The 21,987-nt window shown below is 36.2% G+C and overlaps 1 protein-coding gene across 2 annotated transcripts in view; it reads right to left on the bottom strand.

Annotated features, from left to right (window-relative positions):
• The window catches only part of STIM2 (stromal interaction molecule 2), a 136,951-nt gene that overhangs the window by 43,027 nt on the left and 71,937 nt on the right, over positions 1-21,987 (bottom strand). For both annotated transcript variants that reach the window (XM_036019604.1, XM_036019598.1), the window contains exon 3: positions 15,946-16,060. In XM_036019604.1, the coding sequence (XP_035875497.1) occupies positions 15,946-16,060 (115 nt within the window). The remainder of the gene's footprint in view (positions 1-15,945; positions 16,061-21,987) is intronic.

The raw sequence follows: 21,987 nt of genomic DNA, 5'->3' as shown, positions 1-21,987 counted from the left end.
CTGTCTGCCTGCTAAGTACCTCTTCTCTCTGTCTTCTGAGCCAAGGCTCATGATGGCCAGGGACAAAAGGCCAGGGGAGGAAGTAATCATAGGACTCCATCCTGGAGGTCACAGCATTAGATCTAAGTATGGCCACAAACTAAGCTAGTTACTACCTGAATTTTTTCTAACTAGAGCAGGTAAGATAGACAGCTCATTTCTCTTTGGTAATGATCTTGGAAAAACACAGACCTAAAACTTTCCAGCAGCCACAGTGCTAGTCCCTAGAAAATGCAGTGGAAAAAAATAAAATGAAAATCCAGAGAGACACAGAAATGCAAATAACCAGAGTGGATTCAGCCTCTGATCACACACCTCCACCATCCCATTAAATAAAGGTAGTTTTAATATTAAGATAGTTTGGTTTTCTCAACTGGGTCATTTCATTAATATATAAACACACTGTAAAATCTTCCATCTTTTATAAAATAAAATATTCTTTCACATCAAACCTATATTCAGGTATCATAGTTCCATTTCTACTCTCCATCTTTTGAAAGGCAACAATATTTACTATCTTCACTTCCTCTTTAATCCACCTCGATCAGACTTTCACTTCCTCCGCTACAGTGCAACTGTTTTTACCACCACCAACCTTAACTTCTACTTTGCCAATCCAGTGGTGAGGTCTGCCATCATCTTATTTGAATTGACACGAGCTATTTACACTGACTGTTCCCTCTTTCTTAAAATATGTCTTTCATGTGCTTTTAGGACCCTACATATCTAACTAGTTCCCCTCATATCTAACTGGTCACTTTTTCTTTTCTGGCTCCTCCTCTGCTTCCTGACCTTTCAGCATTACCATATTTTGCCATGGGATTATTATACCCATGGTATGCAGTAACTATACCCACGTATAATGCGCATCCTAATTTTTCCCTCAAAAATCTGGGCAAAAAAATGCACATTATGCACGACAAAACACAGTGAGTCCCTCACCTGTTTGCATCATGATCTCAGTAATTTTCTACCTTTTTTCATTATTGCCCCCCAACTAAATTGAGCCTGTTCACACTTTTTTTAACCTTATCACTTCTATTTCCAAGGCATTTTATACTACAGGTACATAAAACCTAGGTGCCACCCTTAATACCTCTCCCCACTCCCATCAACGTCCTGAATCCAACCCAAGAGCAAAACCTATCAGCGATTCCTTCAATTTATATCATAAATCAGACCTTTCTCTACCTCCCTCTCACCTGGTCACCACAAGAGCCTGGACAGGCCTTTCAACTCTACTCTTGCCCCTTTTCCTCAAGAGTCCAACATCCACACAGTATCTACAATAATCTTTTCAAAAGATGGATCACATCACCACTTTGCTCAAAACTCCTAAATGGAGTTAGACTTGCAATACACTTACATTATGATTACAATACATCTCGAACTCTTTAATTGGCCTATAAGGTCCTATGAGATCTAGCCCCTGTCCATCTCACTCATCTGTTTGTCTCCTACCACTTCCCCCTCCCACAATCTCTTATGACCTTCAAGCTATGCTGGCTTTCTTACAGTCCCAAAATACATGGAGGTCATGCCAGCCATAGCATCTTAGCCTAACTGATCCCTAAACCTGGAATATACTTCATCCAGACATTTCCTTGGCTCATGTCATCACTCAGATCTATAACAAAATACCATTTCTTTGACTATATTAAATAGCCTTTGTCCTACTTGGTCGCTGACTATAGTTACCCTGCTTTATTTTTACCATATTACTTATGTGTTCCAGCAGTCACGTGAGTGTTTATATACACGCACACATGCAATCCATCTCCCTAAAGTGTGTTAACTTTATGAAGGTAGGATATGTATTTCTCTCAACGCTTTATCTCCAAAACTCAGAATAATTCCTCTCACAGAAGAACTACAGAAATTTTTCATGACCTAACAAATGAATGGAGGAAGAGAATCTGACTTTCATCACCTGTGATTAATCAAACTATTAATGATAGGTTATCCTTACAACAAATTTCCCATTATTTGAGGTAATCTGAGTGTCTCTCTTTATCTTCTGCCACTAAAAAAGACTTACTAAAACAGATACACTGCTCAAATTTTAAAATAAAGTTCTGTAGTAAAAAATGAAGACAGTATACTATAATTTCAAGGCACTCAACAAAGCATGTTGAACAATCGGTTATGCACAGGAATTTATTAAGCGTTTAGTTTTGTGATAAATTCAGCCTTCAGTATTTAATGTAGTGCCAGGTTCCACTAAAAATTGGAGTGATTACTTCTCTGAGCATTCCTGAAAATCACTCCAAGAATCTAGACACAGTCCTAAAACATATATCCACTGACTTAAAACCCAACCTTCCTTTTTCAAAAGCTTTCAAATACACATCTAAAAGAGAATGCAGTCTAATGTCACGGCCAGATTCATGCAATTGAGCATGCTCATTAAAAACAGATAAGAGAAATTTAGACAGTTACCAAAGCAGATCAATCTTCAACTATCTCACACTGCAATCTGGGATGTGCTTACCTTTGCTAAGGTCACAGGCTCTGGATCAGTGGGTGTGCAGCTAGTACACAGAAACCTATTATTATTCACTGTGGTAGAGCTGTAGCACTATCTTAAAAATTCTGCCACAAAACATTTGGTACTGGTCAAAACATGGAAAATAATGATGTTAGAATTCTATATTCTTACGAAATATATTATTCCGAAACCAAACAAATACATCAGCAAATTTAAAAGGTTGGACATTTCTTGCCCCCCCCTCAATTACTCACCCTCCCATTTCCCCTTTTGCCAGCCCACCTCCATCCCTTCCAAAAAGGTTATATTATTTTAAAAGAATTGATTCAAATTCTTCGTAAGAAATATATTCTATGAAGGATTTGAAAACGGTTAGTGACATGCCTATACGTGCCATCTAGTAACAAAGAATTATTCTATCAACAATTTTTTGCCTGTATTAGCTCAAATTCATTTCTTGTTAGCCTAATACCTTTTCAATCCATTAACCAATACAATTACCCATGAAGAAAATTAATGCAGACATTAAGTGGAAAGATATAATAAGATGTAATCCCAATTACCAACTCTTATACACAGTGGTAGTATTTTTTGAACAAAGTACTTGCTGAGTTAAGTTTTTTTAATGTCCAATTTTTTTAAATGTCAGTATAGCACTTTCCTTTTTCTTTAAGCATAGTCAGATCTACCAGTTTTTAAGTAAACTTTTTATTTGATCACACTATCCATTCATAACTACCATTCCATTTCCCTCCATCTTCTTGCCTATCCTTAAATACAGCATTACTCAGGGTTTCTACTTCCTATCTTCTCATTCTCTTAAACAATTTTCTTATTGTGGTAAAATACATATACTGCCTTAACCATTTTAAGTGTACGGTTCAATGGTATTAAGTATTCATACTGTGCAACCATCACCATCATCCAACTCCAGAACGATTTTCATCTTGCAAAACTAAAGCTCTGTCCCCATTAAACAACAACTCCCCACTACCCTCCTCTAACTGCCCCCTCCCCAGTGACCACTATTCTACTTCCTGTCTCTATGATTCTGACTACTCTAGGTTCCCATATAAGTGGAATCATACTATATTTGCCTTCTTGTGATTGGCTTCTTTCACTTAGCATAATGTCTTCAAGGTTCATCCATGTTGTAACACATGTCAGAATCTCATTCCTTTTAAAGGCTGAATAATATTCCCGTGTAAGTATATACCACATTTTGTTTAACCATTTACCTGTTGATGAATATTTAGATTGCTTTCACTTAAATCTACCTTAAGACTTATTTTGTATGTGTATGTGACTCAGTTCCCCAAAGAAATGTTTAAATTGATTTTCTGAAGGTTAATGACTTTTCTTCTTGCTAAATCTAATGGCTTTTCCCCAATATATCACATTTCTCTGTATTAGAACTACTGGCCACTTTTCATCTCTCCTCTACCCACAGTGAGAGAGAAAATAAATGGCTTATAAAGATAAACGTCTGACCATTGAACAACACAGTTTGAACTATGTGGGTTCACTTACAAACAATTTTTTTCAATAAATATACTGCATCCCCAGGTTTTGCATCTGTGAATTCAACCAACCAGAGTCTGAAAACAGTACATACTTTCAATCCACAGCTGGGAATCCACGGATGTGAGAGCAGACTGCATGCACTGGTCTATGCCATTTTGTATGAGGGACTTGAGATACTGGTATCCGCGGGAGGTCCTGAAACCAATCCCCAGCAGATACTGAGGCATGACTGCAGTCAAAAGTTATAGGTGGCCTGTTAACTATGTGGGGGGCTGGGGTCCCTGAATCCCCACATTGTTCAAGGGTCAACTGTAATATAGAGAGACTAAAACATGAAAGATGTTAATGGACCAGGGAAATAAAATGAAACTAAGATAGAGCATGCATGAAATATACACAAGATCGTCTAGCAACAGCTACCAAAAGTAGACAAGGAAGAAAACAAAATCAGTCACAGGGTTCGCATCTCCTCAGGAATACAACTTTTCTTATTACAGACACCTAAAGAAAGGACATGCTTTATAAGAGCCTCAACGGATACTTTGCAATATGGTAGACTAGGCCCTCAACTATACAACTTTCCATCACTTTCTTAAAACTCCTCGCTAAACTTTCAAGACATTGTACCCTCCACAACGACCTGCTATATCTCTGATTGCCATTACTTACTTCATTAGCTAATGATTTGCTTTTGCCTTATTAGCAGTATTCCCAAAGAGCTATTCTCTTTCTCTTTCATTCTCTTAGTGAACTCTCAATCATATGGCTTTATAATACTTTTATGATAGTGACTCACAACTCTACATTGTTATTTTGTTTTAGAACATAGCCCTCCCTTAAGAAGTCATAAACATGTAGTGATAACCACCTGTTTTATAATTTTTTAACTGATTACATGATAAAGAAAAAAATGATGATGGTAGTAAAAACTTAATTTCCTTCAATAAGACTGGCATTTGCTACTTCATTTTATCAAATAAACCTACACTTAATTTTGAACTAATAAGTAAGCAGCTGACTTTAAATACTGTGAATCAAAAATATCTGAAGGGTCCTTCATTTACAACATTCTAGAAGTATTTACAGTGATGCAGAGAGGAACAGAAAACTGGCCAAATGTTAGAAGAATGCTTATTAAGGACCTCTTATTAATGAGCACCTTAACCAAATAAGAAAGTTGGACAATAAGCTGTACTTGTATTTAACACTCTATCTGAACAGAGTAGCTGTCCACAGAGTGAAAAAATTTAAAAGTATAAGACATTATTACATGCTAAGTGATTAATCCTATTTTTTAATCATCCATTCCCTCCGAGTCACTTATTATATAATATACCACATATGCGTGTGTGTCTCCCAGAATTGTGGAAATGTTTAGAATTTTTATAAATAAGCCATGTTCACATTCAAATTGAAATGACTAATCCTTGAAATTTTTATTTCCATTATATTTGTAACTTGCATAGTGTCTACAGTTTAGTTTTTTACAAATTGTTATGTAATACTCAATGGAACAGACGGCTGAAGTAAACTTAAGATTTGTTTGAAAGAAAAAAGAATTTTATACAAGTAACCATTTTTGAAGAGGACAGTACTATTATCAACAAACAAATCCTTTATCCAAAAGATATGAAATAAAATACTTGTTCCACCCCAAGGAGAATTTAATGTGGTGAATCTCCTTCAATAACATAAATTTTTATATCCAGAACTGTTACCAGAGTCCCTCCTAACCAACCCCTTTTCAAACCAAGGACTGGTAAAGCAAAATTTACCAGACATCCATGTGGAACTGATTCCCAACAGGTGGGGAAAGGAAAGAAAGAGTAATAATATATTCAAGGAATCCTACTGTTTTCTAGACAGTCCATCACAGTAAAAAGTGGACATCCCTCATTTTTACCTTCTGCAGAAGGTTCTGTTATGTACTTCAAACGTGAAGTATCCCTTGAGTGTGTGAACACAGCAGAGGAGAAACGTAGAGTAGTTCAGGTGTATAGTAGTAAGTCACATTCACAAACAATTTTAGTGTAGTACTTCCTCAAATTATAAGAAAAATCTTCATCGCATGATGAATTACATACTGGAAAATGTATTATCAGACTTCTAGTCAAGGTGGATTCATAAACATACTCACCTCCTTGCACAACCACATCAAAATTACAACTAAACTACACAACAACCATTGTACAGAACTGTCAAAAATCAAGCTGAATGGAAGTCTGACCCTACAGAAGTAAAGAAACCACATCCATCCAGACTGGTAGGAGGAACAGAGACATGGAGACACTGAACAGGCTGGTCTCACACCCACATGGTAAGTAAATATTCAGGAGGGGTACCTCGAGAATGAGGAGCCCCAGTCACACAACAGGCCACCAGCCCAGGGTTCCAGTGCCAGGAAGATAAGCCCCATAAGCCCTTCTGGCACAAAACCCAGTGGGGAATGAGCTGGTGGAAGAAACTTCTGGAGTTCCAAGCAGTGCCTCTTAAAGGCCCTGTAAACGGACTTACTCAGATTCACTCCCTCTGAGCTCCAGCACTGAGGCAGCAGCTTGAAAGGAACCAGTGGCATACAAGGGGGAACGGGAGTGTCTGGCATCAAGGTGAGAGGTGGGGTACAGCTTTCTGCCATACAGAAAGGCAGTCAGAGGCCATTTTCCTTTTCTGAACCCTCCCCACACGGAGACACAGGGCCAGCAGGTGGGTGCCATATCTGAGACTCCCTCAACCTGGCTAACACTGTTGGCCCTACCATGGAGAACACCTGAGCCTCTGCCCTACCCACTTGTGGGCACACCGAGGCTGTTAACAGTGGCTTTTCCATATGATTGGCTGGTCTTGGCTCATGCTTCACAACTTTCTAAATTCTCTCAACAGCCTGCCTCAGCGATCCCCCAGTCTTCAACCTCTGGCTAAGTGGCCTCAGGCCCGACACTAGCAGTAGCTAGCCTAGGTTCACAGTTTGGCTTCGTCTAGGAAGTTCCAAGCGCAGCAAAGGTAGCAACCATCTGGAGATTGCTTCGTAACACATGCAGGGTGGCCCCAGGCAGAACACAGGTAGGGCTGACCTTGGCCTGCACCATCTGGGATACCCCAGAGCCTGCGAACACGGTAGACAGCTACAGACCACACACAAGCACCACCACCCTATGCCAGCATAGCTGGCATCAGTCCTTGCAGTTGATTGTCCTGTGTAAATCCCTTCCATTGATCTGCCAACAGCCATCAAGGCTCAACTACAAGAGGAGGGTGTTAAGGAGAGCACATGTCAAGGACCTGGCTTGGGTGATACAGGAGGCTATGCCACTGGACCCTATAAGACACCTACTACATTAAGCCTGGGAGACATTAATTCCTCTACCTAATACATAAAAACAAACACAGAGATGGTATCAAAATGAGACTAAGAAACATGGCCTAAATGAAAAGACAGATCAAAACTCCAGAAAAAGAACTAAACAAAATGGAGATAAGCAATCAGATGCAGACTTTGAAACACTGATTTTAGGATGCTCAAGGAACATAATGGGGACCTCAACAGTAGAAAAAAATCTAATCAGAAAACAAAGGATAGACTAATTGAAATAAAGAACAATTTACAGGGTAACAACAGTAGAGTGGATGAAGTCAAGAATCAAATCAATGATTTGGAACATAATGAAGCAAAAAACAACCAATCAGAACAAGAAGGAAAAAAAAGAATACAAAAAAAGTAGGATAGTACAAACAGCCTCTGGGACTACTTCAAGCATTTCAACATTCACATCATAGGGGTGCCAAAGGGAGAAGAGAAAAAGCAAGAAACTGGAAATCTATTTGAAAAAAACAGTGAAAAGAGTAAAAGGAAATTTCCATAATTTGGTGGAGGAAATAGACATGCAAGTCCAGGAAGTACAGAGAGTCCCGAAAAACATGGATGCCAAGAGGTCCATGCCAAGACACATCATAACTGAAATGCCAAAGGTTAAAGATAAAGAGAGAATCTTAAAAGCAGCAAGAGAAAAGGAATTAGTTACCCATAGGAGAGTTCCCATAAGACTGTCAACTGATTTCTCAAAAGGAACTGTAGGCTAGAAGGGACTGGCAAGAAATATTCAGAATCATGAAAAGCGGAAACTTACAGCCAAGATTGCTCTACCCAACAAAGCTATCTGTAAGAAGTGAAGGGCAGATAAAGAGCTTCCCAGTCAAGAAAAAACTAAAAAAGTTCATTATCACAAACCATTATTATATAAAATATTAAAGGGACTTATTTTTAAAAAAGATCAAAACTATGAACAATAAAGTGGCAAAAATACATATCTATAAACAATTGAATCTAAAAAACAAACTAAGCAAATGAAAAGAGACAGAATCATGAATACAGAAAGCATTTTGGTGACTGCCAGATGGGAGGAGGGTTTGGGGGAATGGATGAAGAGGTGGGGGAATTAAAAAGTATAAATAACTAGGTACAGAATAGCAATACGGATGTAAAGTACAGTATAGGAAAGAGAGTAACCAAAGAATTTTTACGCATAACAAATGGATACGAACAAAAGTATAGGGATTGTGAGGGAATCTGAGGTGCTGAGTGGAGGAGGGCAAAGGGGAAAATATCAGGAGAATTATAATAGCACAATCAATAAAATATAATTTTTTAAAAAGAAAATTCATTATTTGAGAAAATGAGGCGCACAACATTATCTGTTTCATGTGTTGCCACAGCACAGTAATGGCCAGATGTGCTAGACCCAAAGGACAGAGAAATATGATAGGCAGCCAGTCTCTGCATCCTATTATGAGAGGTGGTCTATTTCAGATTAAAACCAAGAAAGATCTACAAAAGGAAACCAAACTGTCTCAATGTCAAGTATCTTCCATAGATTAAAAAGGCATAATTAATCCTAGCAAATCAGTATATGCAATGACCCTACATCTCCTAAAGTCCTAAAATAAAAGAGTAAAAGTGTCAATAATCAAAGAGAAATAGAACACAACTACTGTAACAAAAAACAAAAACAAAACCGGCTAACCCTATATGAATAAATCTGAAATGAAGAGAACAAAGACCAAGATGCTAACATGGGATGATAATCAAGAAAGATTAAAAACTTATTGTGAGTTCCCTAAATTCATTTAGATAATTTTATAATAAAAAACGTTTAATTATAAAGAAATAAAGGACATGCTTTATACAAAATACATAAATATATTCTGATTAATACAGAGTTTTGCAAATTGATCAAGTAATTTGCAAATCACTGAACATTTATGCAATTCTTCTGGGGAAAAGCCCACATTAAGCAAGCAGGCATCCCCCCATTTTCCAAAGGTTCTCATTTCACCACTTTGCATTTATGAAAGACTTAAAAGAGTAAGTGTTTTCAATAACCAAAAGAAATAGGAAGAGGATTTTTGCTTTTATGAGCAAGGGGCGAAAAACGAGAATAATGTTAGGCGTTTGTCTGGCGGCTAATAGAGGCACCTAAGGAGCGAGAGGGGCACCAGCAGGCTCCTTCCCAGAACCCACACTCTGCATCTCAGCATCAGCCCACCTCAGCTTTGAACTGTGTCTGTGAGCATCTGCGCTTCATCTTGACTTATATCCTTTAGCACAATACGTTCTAATGCATCAAAAACCCTAAAAGATCTCACAAGACCGTAACACATAAAATAAAACTGGCCTTGTAACTAAGCATTTTGATTGTGGTGAATGAGATAAAGACATTGTGCATGCACTGAACTTGCCTGCATCTATCACCGGTACTATTCACATGCAGAGAGAAAGAAATCTTGAAAGCTACCAAAGTTACTATTGGTTCTGCTAATAGCAAAGCGAGCTCTTTCAGTCAGCAACCAGCAAAATACAAAATGGGAAGTAGGTGTACTGCTTGAGTGAATAGATGGGTGTACAAAGTGCGGTATGTACATTTGTATATCATTCCTGTTTTTATTGTATGTTTGTGTTACTTAGATTTAATGAATTATTTGTATGATTTGGTAGGTTATTTTTGAGGTCTGAGAATGCTCAAAAACTTTTCCATATAAAGTAATGATAACTGCTTCTCTGTTTTTCTCCATTTTTGCTTATAAAAGGTTTCATAGGAATACTTTACTTTCAGATAGCTGGGAAAACCTGCACTTAAATGTTGGTTGGTAGAGTAAATAAGCAACATATTTGAGTCATCTGTTCTCTTCATACAAAAACTATGACTATAAAAGACTTTTGTTAATAGTACAAATAATGGCACTGTCCTTCTAAAACTAGACTGCCTCAAGAACAGGCCTTCCCTTACATAAACTTTCTGAGGACAATAAAAACCCACTGCCTCTATAGATGGCTAACATCAATTTCTCCTAGAACTAACATTATATTAAAAAGTTGGAAAAGCATTTAAGTTAGTAAAACAACACAAATATTTAAAAGCATATTCAGAGCCTAGTGTTTTTAAAATGTGCTGTATTAACTACAGATATCCTGAAAGCTATGAATCTAGCAAAGCGCCTCCTGGTGAGAGGTAACAGGAGATTAAAAGTAAATTGCCCTCAATGCCACTAATTCCTCTGGCCTTACCTGACCTCTGTAGGCACACTAACATACTTCTTATTCTATTAACCCACAGTGCCTACTACATATCTTTGTTACAGATCATATCACATCCTTTAATTAATAGACCTCTGTTAATAGGCCTCTCTCCAATAAGACTGTCAACAGGTGGAGGACAGAAAATATTCTTCATCTATGTGTCTTCAGTACCTAGGACAATGCCTTGTTCATAATAACCATTTACTTAAAAAAAGTCACTATATAAATCAGTTAAATGATATGCCTCAAGCCAAATGGGTCCAACATCACAAGCAGGAAAAAAATGGAATTCATTCTGAACAAAGTGAAAAAGTTGAGTCAAATGTTCCTTTAAAACATTTCTTAGAATTCATAATTTTTCATTCGTCCCACTCAAACCCACATTATATTAAGCTCAAAGCTAGTCTTCCTACCTATAGTGAATTCATTTTCCTGTAACTTTGATATCGGGCTTGCTAAAACAAGAAGCTTTAATAGTTCCTAATACTTAATGCAATGATGATAAAATTGCCAAAATATGCTATCACCTCTCACACACATAGTAAATGTTGCTAACCAATAATTCCTACTATATATCTCCTTTTTTTGCTACTGAGCCCAGACATAGATCAAGCTTCCTTAATACAGTGCTCGAGGCAACCACTATCACTTGGAAGCGTTGGTATATGAGTGAAATCTTACTTGCCACTCTTGGAGCAGCTCCACAGGTTTAAGCATCAGGGCTCAATAGTCAGTCTGGTCTCCCTCTCTAATTGACCCTATTTTCTACTATTTCCGAAGTCAGATGCCTCTTCCAGCAATGTCAGCCTCCAACATTCCCCACACGTGCCATGTTCGCATTTGTCTTATAGAACAAGAGTAACAAGAGACAGTCATTGAGTACTTGCTACGTGCCAGGCCCTGTTCTACGCACTTTACATGTACAAACTCACTTCATTCTCAACAATTTGATGTGGTAGGTTTCTTTTACCCCATTTATCATATGATGAAACCAAGACACAGACACGTTAAGTACTACATAGTAATAGCAAAAGACAAATATTAAAAACAGTAATTTATTTTTAACTCACATATACTGACTCTAACAGTACCACTTACCTAGTATTTAATCAAACCTTCTTAAATTCTTATGTACCATTTTATCTGTGATCATGTAACAATAATATGAGCTCCTTGAGGAGAAAGGCATTATCTTATATTTCCTTCTGTCCTACAACAGTATATTGTATACAATATGTATGCATATTGTAAATATGCAAATAAATATTGTGTTGTTGGTATCACAAAGATAATGCTACCTTATTGTCTGTAAGGCCTACAGTTTGAGTTACTCTTCTGATAATGCTAAACAATATGCACTGATCCTTTTACTTTTTTTTATTCCAGTATCACTATAACCAACAGCGTTAACATCTAAAAAAGCTGGTACACTTTATCAATATTTAAAAATCCTACCACACTTTCACACCCAAAAGAAAATCCTTATGAATATTAAGAATCTATATAAAGAAAATATTTATAAATCCTCCTTACTTATAAAAATTTAACCTCCATGTCTAGGAATTTCTTCCTTTACATTTCCTTTTATGTAACATTTACATTTTCATTTTCCTAAACAGAAGAAAATACTTAGTTGTCTTCTCTCTGACTAAGCTTTACATGAACTTGAAAACAACCATTACTAAAATGCCTACCTCTCTTATCTCTCAGACAATTTCAGTTCCTTTAAATTTGTTTTTTTTTTCAAATTGTATTTATTAATTTTAGAGAGAGAGAGGAAGGAAGGAAAAGCAGGGGGAAGGAGGGGACAGGAGCGGGAGAGACAGAAAGAGACATCGATTGATTTTTGTTGTTCCACTTATTATGAATCCATTGGTTGATTCTTGTTTGTGCCCTGACCGAAGGTCAAACCACAACCTTGGGGTATGCAGACGATGCTCTAACCAACTGAGCTAGCCAGCCAGAGCAGTTACTTTAAATTTTTAATCCAAAAAGAATTAAATCTTACGCAAAATTTCAAAATACCTATTCAATTTGTAGCCCAAATTATACAATGATCTTAGGTAAGGTAAGACCTATTGCTGAACAAGATGGAAAGATTACTTCACGCTTGTCACATGTTATAATATTTAACCCAATGAGTTATCTTTTTAAAAACAGTACATTAATCAGTTTTTATCTTCCATGATCCCTAAATCTTATACATAACCAATAATTTTTAATCTACATTTTCCTTCATTATGTATTTAATTACATTAAGCAATTCTAAGAGCATATCCAGTTTCTCAAAATCTATCTGGAATCTAATATTAGTTTTTAAAATGGCTTTCACTGGCACTGGACTGTTGCCATACACAAACTGACCAAGCATTTTCTTTAGAAACCAAAAAAAGTATATTCGGGTCACATTGAAATTTTTCTATGTGAAATCAGGACCAATTTCTGCATAACACAATTTTACTTTTCATCAGTTGACAACATTCCGCAAAGATCTTGGGTGCATTTCATCCTCCAGAAAATTACACACTACAATGGTATTTAGCCTGATAGATATGTTCATTTTATTAACATTTTAAGACTGAATCTAAAACCTTACAAAACTTTAAATGCAGCTAAACATTTTGGTTTACTCGGTTTTACTACAAAGATAAGTGAACATTTACTGCCAGGTATCGCCAGGAATTATGCCAGTCACTTTTCCTTCATTACCCATTTATACCACACAAGAAGCGCATTCTGTAAGTATATTTTAAAATGTGCCCAATGTCTTAATGTTCATAAATAAAAGGGCCAGGAGTTAAATTTGTATAGCTTGAAAGCCCACATACTTCCTAAGGTACATATGTCACCTCCATTCCACTTCTAGCAAATAAATGTTCAGGTAACTGAAGAAGGAGCCATGAGAGGGCTACTGTTTGTGGTCTGCCTCACCATCCCCTTCCAGAACTCCTGTTCAACCCTCACAGCTTATCTCAAACACAATTTTCAGAGAGTTAATTACTCCTTTCAGTGAGATATCCCTATATCCTACACTTAATTCTATTATTGTACTTAACATATATTATAATCAGTACTTTGTCTTCCTACTGAGCTATTTACTCTGTATATCCCAGAGACATGTTTAACTCATCTTTAGTACCCAGGCTCCAGTGCCTGCTTGGCACATACCAGACAGACCTATTCTGCTCCTTAGAATTAGGTTACTATAAAGCTTCTGGGGGAGGTTTATTTCACTGGACTTCTCTTTCTTCCCCTTCGTGGAGCTGTTTTAGTAGGAGCACTAAAACAACTCCTCCCACACACTAATCCCCTAAAAAGGTTACGTAAGAGATGGGCTTTAGCAAAAAGGAAGCAGAAATTAGATAATTTAGGACAACTCTTCGGAAACTTAGGGGGAAATCTTCTCATTATCATAATGGTAAAAGCTTAGGGGGTGGAAATCAAGGTGAAAAACCTAGGGAAAAAGAGATTAAGAGGCTTTTCCATTTGAAAAGGCCTTAAGCTTAAAAAAAAAAACAACACAACATTCTCATAGATCACAAAAGATCTCACCAAGCTTACTAGGATAAGAAGCCAAAATGAGGTTAAAGGATAGAGTCCCCTTGGATTTTGAATACACTAATAAACAAAATAGACAAAGAACCCTGGCTTACATCCTTGGGGGCAGGGGAGAGAGAAAAAGGAGACAAACACAATAAAAAGTCAACTTTATAATACGTTAGAAGGTAATACACAATGCAGGGGGAAAAATGTGAAGCTGAGAAACAGGGAGCAAGGGCCACAACAAACGGGTGGGGGTGTGGTCTGCAGTTTTAAATAGAGGAGTCCGGGTGGGCCTCAAGAGAGAATAGCCCTGGTAGACTTAATAAAAGTGGTAAGGGAGTTAGCCATGAGGGTGTCTGCATTTCTGCAGTTGCAGCACAGCAAAGAGTCCAACTAGGATAGAGCTCAGTGGGTGAGGAAGATGGACAGGAAGAGAGATGAGAGGATGGGAGTATAAGGCAGATCATGTAGAAGCTTACAGGTCTTTGTAAAGATGTTGGCTTTTACTCTGAGTCACTGTAGGGTACTGAGCAGATATGATTTAGGTGTTAAGTTACTCTGCTAAATGAAGAATAGACTATAGCAGAGCACACACAAGTATATACAAGGAGATCATTAAGTGGCTACTGCAATTACCCAGGCAAGAGATGGGAACTGAACTAGGTGATAGCATATCAAGTGATGAAAAGCAGTCAAATCTTTTTTCCTTTATTAAAAAAAATGTTTCAGTGAGTTCCATTCAACTTATCAGATACATGAAATCTCGAATATACTAGTAGCAATAACAAATCTCCAATTCCTTCAGTAGCATCTACATATTGCCATGATATTTCATGCAGAGAGTCTTTCTCAGTTTTCTACCATTCTAGCACTTTGCCTGATGTAATTTATATTCATTTATTCCTATTCTTATTCAAGTTCATATTACTTAAAAGTGGTATGGGGAAGGGAAATGCAGAGACAAATTTCTAAAGTCTACGTATGTTTCACTGAAGTTAGTGGTATTTTTTTACCTCCTTTCTAGTATACTGCAACGCATGCCTCTTCTAAAAAATGAAAAAAATACATAAGCAAGCTATAAGTCTTCTACATTGATGAAAGTACTGAGCATTGGTGGAGTAGTTTTCTGCACTTTTCCCATTTCCAAACATTACTATTGACAGTCTAGTAAACTCCATTATTTCTTTATACTCCTAATTGGTAATCTGTTCCAGCTTCCTTTTAATTTCATTTTACTGTTCAAACTTAGAAGAGAAAAACATATGCTACAACATAATTATTTGACTTTGGTAAAAGCACAGAAACATTAGACATTTTGATTGACTCTGTTACTCACAAAAGTAGTAATAACCTTAACAGGCTTTTAAAAAAATTTAAGTAGCTTTCTACTTTTAGGGAACAAGTTGAGGTTTTAGGTACTACGCTTTTCCTGCCCTAAACAATGACTGTCCGTGAGTAAGCTTGAGGACTTAAGAAAAAGGGAAAAAATATAAATCACACAACTTTATCATGCAAATATTAGAAACTTCATTAAGGGTTTATTTAAGGAAAAGCTTACAAGTTCCTTGTCATCTAAACACCTTAGAAACTCCTCTCCACAACTAAAAAGAAAACTGTGGAATCCATGTATTTATTTGATAAAATAATTATTTACTAAAGTGTAAATATCCACACAGAAATGTTATTTTGATCTTTTGTCAGATCTTACGCAATCAGTGAGTTAAAGATGGCCAAGCAGGCAGAGAAGCAGGGAAGGGGTCTAGGTCACTAACAGTCTCACCTTCCGACGTCTTCCATCGCTTCCACAAATCCTCAACAGTTATGTGCTTATCTTCTCGGTGCAGATGGCTGTGTTTTTTAGTAGCATCTTTATATTTCATATCTTCTCTGATAAACTATAAAAGAGAAAACACTAAGTTAAATACACTTTAATTCATTATTTCAGTCTCTGTAAACTGAGAAAAAAATTGAAATCTAGTGGGTGGTGATTATCAGATAGTAACTGATACATTTTGATATTTTATACTCACATTATTCTTACATGTTTACATAATTTTAATAAAATGCCTTCTATTACAAATCATGACAGCAGCAGCAAAAGTACATATTTAATGTTCATTATTTGCCAGGAACTAGTCTACACCTCAATATTGTACATTTTTACCAACTACTTAGTGGCAAGGCTGTTTCAAAACACACTAAATACTAATCTCAATTACTGCATCAAATTTCTATATTCTCCTATCTTTTAAGCTATTACTTACAACTGACAGGCATTCAATTATAGTGTTTAGAACTAAAGTAGTTTACAAAACTGAAGTAGACCCTCTGTTAATCTTACTTTAATAGTATAAAGAAAAAGCACTAAAACTTTCTTTGCTAAAAACCCTTACTTCATTATATATTAGTGTTACATATATTACTTCATTATATAAAATTGTGAAATTGCTCCCCACTGTCTACAAATAAAAGCAAACTCCTTTTATGGCTTACACACCATTCCCAATCCTGTCCCTGACAGTCTTTTAGGCCTTATCTCTTCACACTTCCCCCATATTAATATATTAATCTAATTACATGAAACTGATAGTTTTTTCAAATTATTATGCTTTTTATATTTCAATATTTCTGATTTTTCTTGTTTTGGTATTTTCTTGTTTTGGTATCTTGTTTTTCTTCTTTCTTGTTTTACTTGGTATGTTTCCTGATTCTCTTCTGATTCCAAAAATAAGATAACACAAAAGACTACCACAGAATCCACAATGCAGAAAGTTAAAATCCCCAGATGCATAATTTTCTGACTTTTACATACTGACAATGGACATCACCTTCAGAAAAAAGACCAACTTTTACTTTTGAGTAGAGCTGTTCTCTATTGAAACTAAAAAAAAAAAAAAAAATTAATAGCTGTGTAATATTGAGCAATCATTTCACCTTTTTGAGTTTCAATACTTTGGGTGTAAAATAAAGAAAAAAGATTTTTAGGATCAACAACTCTACTCAACATGTGGTCAGCAGTCTGTGGTCACTGTTAAAACTGATACCAATCTGTAGTATAGACAGAAATGGAAAGTAGCCATTTAGAAACCTTTGCAGCAATTAGACAATGTTTTCAAAGCACCTGACCCATGCATGTGATAAATGTACTTACATGCATGGCCCTATGAATAATGAATTAAAAATGAAAAATCTGGTCCTTTACCACAGATAATTTGAAAAGGACTGACCTAAAGGTTGTTAGAAATAATGCCTTCTCTTTTTTTCCTAAATGCCCTTTTTAAAAGTTCCTTTTAAAGGGGCCTGTCTCATTACCCCAGCTCCTCCTTGTCTATATTCCTATTTTCTATTTCTCTTTTTCTGCCCACCCCTCCTGCTCTTCCTGACTGATACCTTCAGAATCCAGTACATATATCTGAAAAAGTCACTGCCACTGAGATACCCAGAAACTGCCCCTATCTTTGAAGGGGTCCAAGAGCTATAGAGAAATTCTATATTAAAAACCATATTGAACAGAACATGGAGGAAGCCTGCTTTGCAACTGGTCCAGTCAGTTGAATTAAATGGCAACTGTTTCATTTATATGATACATTAACAACAACAACAAACACAATGTCCTAGGAAATTCTTCTCACTCTACCCAAGTCTCAAAGAACCCAGAAGTCCAGTTCTGTAGCTTCAGGATCAGTATATTTGAAAAAATAAAGCTAATTTCCACATACAGACTAGACCTGTTACTTATTACTTGACTCTTTTAGAAAGAGTTCACTCTTTTAGAAAGCCCAGAATAAGTGTACAGTTATCTACTAAAATTGTGCTTAACAAAAATTAAAAATATTAAACATATTTTTAAGCTTATGATATCTATAGCTCATTTGGTGTGAAAGAACTATCTGGTTCCTAAGAAAACTGGGTAAAAACTAAAAATGCACACTGAATTATATTTCCCCTGGAAATATCATTTGGAAATTAATATAGAGGGTGGGGCAAAAGTAGGTTTGCTGTTCATATGGAAAATAATACAATAATTAATAAATGATGACAGAATAAATTTGGTATTTCACACACTCACAGCTGTAAACCTATTTTTGCCCCACCCTGTATATTTGTTTTAAAATATAAGCCCAAGATAACACAATTTGTAACAAACTACATAAAAGCATATTCTGTATCTCATATATCTTCAAAATTTGATCATAAAATATGACTAGAAAACACTATTATTAAAATTACTTTATGTTGAAACTAAGCTGGAAAATGTTTAACTGAAAATAAACTAGAAATCATCAGCTTCCATTAAATCTTCCTAAAATGCTACAAAAGAGCAGACCAATCTACCCAGACTTTTCTAAAACTTCCTAGAAAACTGCAAATTTTAGAAATAAGGTAGGCTACTAAATTTTTAAAGCAGTCACCAATAGCTCAAAATGCACAACAAATTACAAATGTTTCCTATTCACAGAAATAATGAAATAAGAAATCAAAAACAGAATCTTAAATTCTATGAACTAAACCTTCAAATAATATAAAACAAACAATGTAGACTTCCTTGACAAGCATATTCACTTATGCAAATTCACTACAGGTAAACCTGAACTGACAACACAAATAAAAGAATGCTCAATAAATAATGACTATTGAATAGTCTTTTCAAAAACATTCACACAGGTTATTGTTTTAATTAAATTGTTTTAGTGCCATTAAAAAATTACATACCCAGTTTCAGGAAGGTAGCTTTTAAATGATCAACCAATTTCAGATTCTTATACCCATTATTATTTTGTACTTTGTATTTATATTTGTGCTGTTATTTTTGTTCTATTTTTGTTGTTTACATTTTATTTTTATGTTATGTCCTTGTACTTATATTTTGTATTTGTGCTATTATTTTTATGACACAGCTTTAATATTATCTGATACAAGTTAGTACAATAAGTGCTCACTTAACATCATCAGTAGGTTCTGCGACTTTAAACAAAATGATGTATAATGAAATCAACTTTACTACAGGCTAATTGATATAAACAAAAGTTAAGTTCCTATGGCATCTCATCAACATTATAACAAAATTAGCTTGGGACTCTATTCAGCCTATACCTCTTTCCCTGAGAACCTATCTACCAAATTAGTATAAAGCCCTGAAGGTGCCCAGTCACCGCTCCCTCGCCCTATCACCCACTGCCATAGCTATGTGATCAAAGGATGGACACTGACCCAAAAGAAAACAATCCACAGCCTGATCAGGACAGCAGAATTCTATCTCACTGGAAACTGTAACTCAGATCATGAAAAGGTACAGCTGGTCATGGATCTAAATCTTTAAGGTGATGAAGACACTGGTATTGAAGGTACCATTTTGTGGGCAGTCAGGATGGACCAGGTGATAAGGAGAAGAGAGGAAGCCAACACGCAGAGAGAGACACAGTAAGAACAGAGATGGGACAGAGAGGGAAAGAAATGGCAGCAGAAACTGCCTCGGTTCTTGAAGACTTTCCAGTTTCAGTCCCTCAGGAGGCCTGGGCTACACAATTCTTGTCCTGATTTCCATGATATGACAATGAAAAATCTGTTTCCCCTTTTATTTTTAAAGACACAATTTTAGGACCTGAATACCTAGCACAGATGATTTATCATCCCAGTTAGGCACTCAGACTCTGCACTCTGACAGACTATACTCAACACCTGACCATTACTTCAATTCTCCTTAGCCTCGTACTTCTTCTCTGTACAACCAGAAAAACAAAACTGTCTATCATGGTTATGAAAATCAAATGCATAGTGCACAGAAGTATTAGATGATAAAATTATATTAAATCAAAATATTTTGACTGGTTTTTATTTATAAATGTTGTTTTGCTGTTAAAGTCTAAACCTGAATGAGTTTCACCCCAACTATATAGGTAGGCTTAATACACACTTGGGGGACTATGAGACATTTATAAAGAAAAGACTACTCAATATTCTTAAAGTACCATTTTAGATGTTCTCAAACAAAATTCATAACACAGAAGTAGAAAAACCACAGCTCTTTCACTAATGATGTAAGCAGAGACTTTCCCAAAGGACACCTGTCATCAAAACAACACAGTGTCCAAAGTCTGATTTGTGAGTCACTTAAGCAGATGGGTTCCTTGAAAAAAACTGCAGGGTCTTCCTATGTGCAATGTTTTTGTATCTTGTATCTTCTCCAGTAAATGCCTCTATTTTTCACATTACATGGCTGGATACCTTCTAGACAGAACTTGTACTTTGAGGTGCTCTCTCTTAACTTCTATCCTAGTGCAAGAATGTGTTACCTGGGTTCACCAAGGCACTGTTTGATAATTCCCAAGAAAAGCATAGAACTAAATCAGACATTCCTAGAGTCTTACTGTGATTAAAATTCTCGTATGTGTTTATTAACCATTTGTATTTTTTATGAAATGTCTATTGTATACTTAATTTACATGTGGGAACATGTGTTGTTTCCTTCCTGATAAGAATCAGAGAAAAAGGGAGACCACACCCTTCCAATCATAATTAGGAAACCAACAAAATGAAAGAAAAGCTAACAGAGTCCTACACATTACTGAGCCTCTAAATTAATCTTGAAAGCATTTAGCCCTAGACTTACGGTAATGTAATTTCAAATGTTAAACCAGTATTGTTTAAGATACTTTAATTGAGGTATTCTATTACATGCAACCAAAAAAAAATCATCCTGAAATATACAGCAATCCCCCCTCATCCATGAGGAACACATTCTGAGACCCCCAGTGGATACCTGGGACTGCAGATGGCACTGAACCGTGTGCATACTAAGTATTTTCCTATACATACATACCTGTGATAAAATTTAATTTATAAATTAGGTACACTAAGATTAACAATGGCAAATAATGAAATAGAAATAATAATATACTCTGATGAAAGTTATGTAAATGTGGTCTCTCTGTCTCTGATAACTGATTGAAAAACTGAAATGGCTACTAAGAAACAATGGGCAGGTAGCCTCTACAGAATGGATATATTAGGTGAAAAAATAAATCACACCCTGGGCTAGATAAAAAGGAACAGCGAGAGATTTCATCTCACTACTCAGGTGCACAATTTAAAATTTATAAATTATTTGTGGACTTTTCCATTTAATAGTTTTAGACCATGGTTACTCATGGGTAACTGAAACCATGGAAAGAGAAAATGAAGATAAGGAGGTACTACTGTACCATTCTCAAGCAACAAAACTATAGCTTGCTGGTCCCCATCAGTTAGGTCAGGTATTCAGAGTCTAGAATCATTTAGTGGCTGGTAATAAGCAAAGATGGCTTTTGACACAAGGGAAAAAAGCAAGACACAAATAGGGAATTTTAAATATAAGGAATCACAAAAGCAAACTGACAAACTAACTTTATAAACCAAATTATCCAACTGCTTATTATTATGTCTGCATATCCTTTTACTACAGACTGTTATGAAGCCATCCAAAATTTCTTTCTGGGATGTCCAGTCAAGATGATCACACAGGCAGACATGGCTGACCTCTTTGCAAAACCACATCAAAATTACAATTAAAATACAGAACAACCATCATTCAGAACCATCAGAGTTGAATGGAAGTCTGACAACTACAGAATTAAAGAAACCACATCCATCCAAACTGGTAGAAGGGCGGGGACGTGGAATGGGCTTGTCCCACACCCATATTTGGTGGAAAAAAATCCAGAAGGGATATCTTGGGAGTGAGGAGTCCCAGCCCCACACCAGGCCTGCCAGCCGGGGTTCCAGTGCCAGGAACATAAGTCCCCACAATTTCTAGTTCCAAAAACCAGTGCTGGAAACCCAAGAA

This window comes from Phyllostomus discolor, chromosome 1 (assembly GCF_004126475.2).
Source record: "Phyllostomus discolor isolate MPI-MPIP mPhyDis1 chromosome 1, mPhyDis1.pri.v3, whole genome shotgun sequence".
NCBI lineage: Eukaryota > Metazoa > Chordata > Mammalia > Chiroptera > Phyllostomidae > Phyllostomus > Phyllostomus discolor.
Note: the sequence above shows the minus strand (reverse complement) of the source record. Positions and strands in the feature narration are given on the sequence as shown.